This window comes from Atractosteus spatula, chromosome 11 (assembly GCF_055471065.1).
Source record: "Atractosteus spatula isolate fAtrSpa1 chromosome 11, fAtrSpa1.hap1, whole genome shotgun sequence".
In the NCBI taxonomy this organism is placed as follows: Eukaryota; Metazoa; Chordata; class Actinopteri; order Semionotiformes; family Lepisosteidae; genus Atractosteus; species Atractosteus spatula.
In genome coordinates, this window is record NC_142716.1 from 11,407,355 (window position 1) to 11,413,354 (window position 6,000).

Sequence of the window (6,000 nt, forward strand, 5' to 3'; positions counted from 1 at the left end):
CAATGAAACAGTCAATCAGCGACTCCAACCGAGTCCAAAATGCGTTTAAGCTTGTGATTAGGCAAGCGCAATTTCGTTAATTTAGTATTTTTTCCTAAATTTGAGAAAATCTTTTAAACCGTCTTTTAAACCGTATTCTGTATTACCACAAATTGTCAAATCTCCTGACTACACAACATCCACCTGCTTAAGTTTGGTGGGTGGTAGTTGATACGTCATAACCTCCTAGATTCCTCTCTATTCATAAACCATGCATTTGATCAATTAATAAGCACACGAGAAACTCTTTTTTAACGTGTCAATTCTAAAGTCGAACGTGCCTCCTCATTTACGGATACCACACCATAATACTTGTAACCCTCATAAATGGAAAATGAAGTTAAATAAAAAACTGTATCCTATGTATCAATGCAGCCCCAAAATATAGCATGAATAGCTTGTAGGCATGAGACAAGTGTCTTGAAATGATTTGGTACACTTTAGTGTTTGCTGTTGGAATACGAAGAGAATCACACAAGTGTCAGATCCTTTCAAGTGTCTGGTAAAGGATTGTGTAAAAGCAAAAGAAATCGGAGAGATTGCAACCTACCTAACCCAGAGAGCTCTTGTCTTGTGAAATCCTGCCCCATGCCAGGCTCAGGGCTTGAAGACATTATTGGCTGGAAGTGCTTTGCCCTTGACAGAAAATCATATAAAACTGACTGTGAAAAGGTGTGACTTGTAAACTTTTCCGGCCTTGATTCTAGAAAGACTTCAGGGAAAGTTTGGGTTAAAAACAGATATCACCTCCAAGCTCGAAAGACACCTGAATTCTCTAAGTGTACTGAACAACTCCCACCCCCCCCCCCCAAGAAATAGTGACCTGACCAATGGTCCTGTCTCATGGGCACTAATCAGTTGGGTTCCAAATTCATGGTTGTGATAGGCTTGCCATAATCATGTGACTCCAGATACATTGATAAGCCCCTGTTATAAACTGACAGAGAGATTGATAAGAACTCTTGGCAGATAATGGAGTAGGAATTATTAACTAGTAAGGGAAAGAGGGAGAATTGCTATAGAGGCCATTGACTGCCTTACTGAGAAGGTGGTAAAAAAATAGGTCAAAAGATTCCAGTGTGTGCATGTATCAGTAGCAGCTTCACCCTAATGCTAGTAAGTGTAATGCTTTATTCATATATCATGTGTAACATACAGGATTTAACATGCAAATGCTTCAGTACCACCATTTAATGTAAGCAGCACCATCTTCAAAAAACAGAGCTCTGCTTGCACGGATGCTAGTTCAGGAATGAAGAAGCTCCTCAAATTCATGTAATTCAAGCCAAAAGTTGCCTAAGAAACCAAACTCTGTATGTGTAACTAGTCATTCTAACATTCTGGAAGCCCACACTCCCACTTGAAGCACAGCATAAAATAATCAAGTATTGCTACTCCCCCACCTCCAGTAAGTACAAGCTTACACTGTCACCTTCTTGCCTTTATCTCAAGTTATCCTTGGGGCAGTAAATGACAAGCCTAGGAGTTAAGAAACTGAAGAAATACAATGCTTGAAGCAAGTATATTTTAGTCAGCAGTTGGAGAATATATATCGTTTGGTGTTAACAACCTTTAAAGCATAACAACTGGAGAATTGGGCGAGGAATGAGGGCACTTTGTATGAAACTTATTTTAAATCTGCACTTTGTATGTTGTTTGCCCAGTTATACATGTATTTTAAGTCCCAGTTCTAAAACAGTGTGATTGACACTGATGTATTTTTGATACAGTGTAATCGGCAACTTAAAAGCTGAGCAGTAGCAATGGTAAAATCCATCACTGTTGTGTGACTTCACTCATAGTTTTCTTGACTTTCCCAAGCTTTTCTTAGATGCATTTGAATTAGTTCATGCAAAATTCCCGTTTCAGGCCATGGATATTTTAAACTTTATGCCATATTACACCTTTACCTTTATACCTATATTAAAAGCCAGGATCTCTTTTGTCACCTTTTGTGAGATTACAAGCAATGTGCAGTATTCTGAAAGATGAGACTTTGCTCTGTTAACAATGCAGGGAGAAGAAGTAAGGTCAAGAGATCAGGCTCAAGGGACAAGTAGCCCACTGAAGTGAAGCTTATTGACTGTAGACTTAGGTTTGTGACCTAATGCTATGCTGTCACCAGCACTACAAGAAGGGGACAACTGGCTTTAGTTGTTTTGACTACCACAGGTATACATGAACTGATAACACTGGGGTCCCTTAAACCCCTTTGCTTGCCAATAAGATTAAGTCTTTGTTTTTGAAGAATAGGGGATTTACAACAAATTTACCATTCACTTTGTTGCATTAGTTAGTTTTATGATAGTACCTATTTAAAAAGCTGACTAGACTGGTCACCTTTTCTACACTACCACATTGTTTATGAGTCAGACTTTGACGTTATAAAACAACAAGAATTTGCTGCAAAAATGAATAAACCATAAACCTACAGTGCCTTAAACAGCATGACTTTCTTAAATTAGAAAGGACATACAGTATAGTAAGACTGATCCTTCTTAGGATGTTAAAGGAGCTTTTTATTTGTTAATTTGAATAAGAACAAAATAGTTCTTCCTTATTAGACCTTTTGGGCAGCAGTGTGGAGTGGTGGTTAGGGCTCTGTACAGCAGACTAAAGAATTATGGCCTGAGATACTGGGTGAGCTACTGTTGAATTCTTGAACAAACTGCTCCAATAAATCATATATTTTAATAATCAAATAATGATTGATTTAGGTATATAATTAGGTATTCTCCGGGTCATCATTGTACATGATGTGATTTCTCAATTGACCCATCTGGTTAATTGAAGGATTCAATTATGTTTAAAAAATTCCAGCAATAATCATTAGCTATAAAAAAGTTCTATGTTGTTTGAGATTAAACAAAAACTGTAGCAGTGTTCTAAATAATTAGCACGCATACAGCCAAAAAAACAGCCAAAATAAAAAAGATTTTCTTTAGTACATCTTGCTAGCGCATACATTGTGACTGTATAGTTATTTCTCATTTCTTTTCTGAAAAAAATAATTAACCCCATTTTCTGTATTGTTTTTACATTTGTAATTTATGTTGTCCAGTATTTGATTTTTTAAATATTCATTGCAAACATGACATTAAGAACAAGATATGATGTGTATTTCAGTAGCTAAAAAGTGTTTTTATATTAACACTTCCTAATATAAGAAAACAACACAAAGGCCATGACGATACTTTCAAATATTTATAGTATATGAATTTAAATTTGGAATTTTTTCTAATTGTCACTCAAAACCAAGGATTGCCCACCTATTATATTATACCGCTTATACTGTATATTCAACCACATCATAAATATAGCTCCTACCTGTATATTTTTAAAATAAATCTAAAGCACAACCTGTATATCTATGAAGTCATTTAATTAATAAAATCTTTGCCATTATATATTACAGTTAGATTGGTTTTATAGAGATATTTTTATTTTTTCTATAGATTGTATAGTTTTCCAGAGAACTGTATAGTCTTATATCTACATATTGTATATTAATTAATTTAAATTGTCAACTTTTATAGCTCTCATTTAACATTTGATTGCAAATATGACCTATAGCTATAATACATTTAAAAGACTTTGTAATAAAATTAAAGTGATTAATCTGATCAAATATCCATATTGCTGTCTGCCTCTTGCTAATTCTTTGCCATACTTGTCAGAGTGCACCTTTTTCTCTAGTTAGACCATCCAGCTAATTAACAGGTTTCATAATGTATCTTAATATGATACTGAAAAATAAAATGTGATAAGTCTAGGAAAACCAGTCAATCACTTTAGAATGTATCAGAAAACATCTAACTTTTAATGTTTTCATTAACAACCTCTTATTTACATGAGATATCTATGTTATGTTAAACAATCATTTTCTGCATATATTAAAACAGGAGTTTCAGTGAGAACAAACACTACCCTGGACTTTTAAAAATTCGTCTTCTATAGATGTTTGAACATACAAGCTCCTGAGAACTTTGCCACCTGGCAGACAAGATATCACCTTTAATATGTATGTTAAACAAATACAATATTGAATATCTATCGTGACACTGATAATTAGACAGAAATGTTCCTAGCAAACAATATTTTAGTAGCATTTTTACAAATGTAGTGTAAATACATTTTCTACAATTCTTTAGCATATGCATGAGCATAAAAATTGATAAAACAATTCACACAATAGTACTCATACCAGGAACAAAGATCAGTTAAATCTAAAAGATACTGTACTACAAACGTTTTTAGACACAGAGAACAAAAATATCGTAATTCTAGCCTTTTCATACTCAATTGTCAGAGTTTCTGATTGTTTTGAAAGTGTTTTTACATTTTGCAAAATTGCACATTTTTAGGATATAATCTTTTTACCCAGTTGTTTCCCTTTGGTCGTATTGTGAACGTCTAAACTGTATACAGTATTTACAACAACTACCTTGTCTATGTTTAATACATTTTTTGTTACCTATGAATTGCTCCAGAACCAATTCAGATTTGATCAGTCTTCTATGATTACTGTATGTAGCCAAGCCTATTAGGTCCCAGCAAGGACCTGCAAAGACTGAAATGCTGATCATAGTAGTTGTTATTAAACTGCATACTAACTAGCACTTAATTGTGAATTATTTCCTTTTCTCCTGACTATATCAAGTAATTTTTGCTCCTACTATTCCAATAATTATGGACGAATACATTAGTGCCTTACAAAACCATTTATATCCGGACTTTTTTGTTCAAAACTGGACACTGTTACTGTATATATGAAGGAGGATGAATGTCAGTTGGTACTTCAGTGTGGGTTTCGGCCTCATGCTTCATGTCCTGGTCCTGTTGAACTGTGAATTTTCCGCCCAGTTTTAGATTTTGAAGTCAGGTAGGCATTCCTCTAGGATTCGGTTAAATCTTGCACTATCCATTTTTCTCCCAATCCGGACAAACATCCCAGTCCCTAATGTTAGTACTGTCATGCTTGAAAGTTGGGATGGTGTTGAGTTGGTGGTGTGCTCTGGTGTGCTTCTATCAGACATACCCATCTGACTCAAAAACTTCTGCCAAAAGTCTGCAGCATATCTCATCAGTAATGACTTCTTTCTTGCAGACCAGCTTTGTGTAGGATTGGAATGTTAATGTATCAACAGTGACTCACATCTCTGGCACAGCACTTTGCAAATGTTTCAGAATCACTGCTGCCTTGCCTGGCAGCTCCATATGGAAATAGGGCATGATCTAGGAAGCGTCCTGATGGTACGACTGTATAAATGGCACATTTCACTTCTTAATGATGGACTTTCCGCTATACTCAAAGATATAAATAACCTTTTCCCAAGCTCTTCCTACTGTATTTGCCACTCAATCCGTGATTTCTTCTGAAAGCTCCTTACTCTTCATGGGCCATATGTTATATTACTCTGTGAACTGTGCCTACAGAGAGGGATGTACTGTATGTTCTCTGAGGCCAAGTTAAAAAACTCTGATTACACACAGACAGAGACCATTACACACACTGTGTGACCTTTCAAATTATTCTTTGTACCTGGACTAATTTAGGACTGTGATTTCAAAAGGGGTGAATACGTCTGCAATTGAGAATCTTCTTATTTTCTTAAAGAAATGAATTTATTTACATTCTATCAGAGTTTTTAGCTTAATCAGTTTGCAGTAGGTTGTGTAGATTCTAAATATACATTCCTGTTTGTGTCATGCAAGCTCCTCAGTCAGCAAAAAATGTGGAACTTTTGCAAGAGGGCAAATTCTTCTGCAAGGCACTGTATGAATACTGTTTGCAGACTTTGTTATTCAATTAAAAAAACAGTTTACTACGGTATATCACACACCATACTTATGCATACTAATAAAAACACAACTGTTATATCCATTAACAGGTCATGCGGCAGTCATTGTTCATTGCTTCCTATACGCTTCTATTTTCAAAGCATTTACAACAATGGCACT

General features: G+C 35.2%; 1 protein-coding gene across 1 annotated transcript in view; it reads right to left on the minus strand.

Annotated features, from left to right (window-relative positions):
• nr5a2 (nuclear receptor subfamily 5, group A, member 2) overlaps window positions 1-773 on the minus strand; it is a 59,984-nt gene extending 59,211 nt beyond the window's left edge. The window contains exon 1 of the mRNA XM_088928319.1: window positions 590-773. Within this exon, the coding sequence (XP_088784445.1) occupies window positions 590-653 (64 nt within the window). The 5' untranslated portion in view covers window positions 654-773. The remainder of the gene's footprint in view (window positions 1-589) is intronic.
• Window positions 774-6,000: the final 5,227 nt, after the last annotated feature.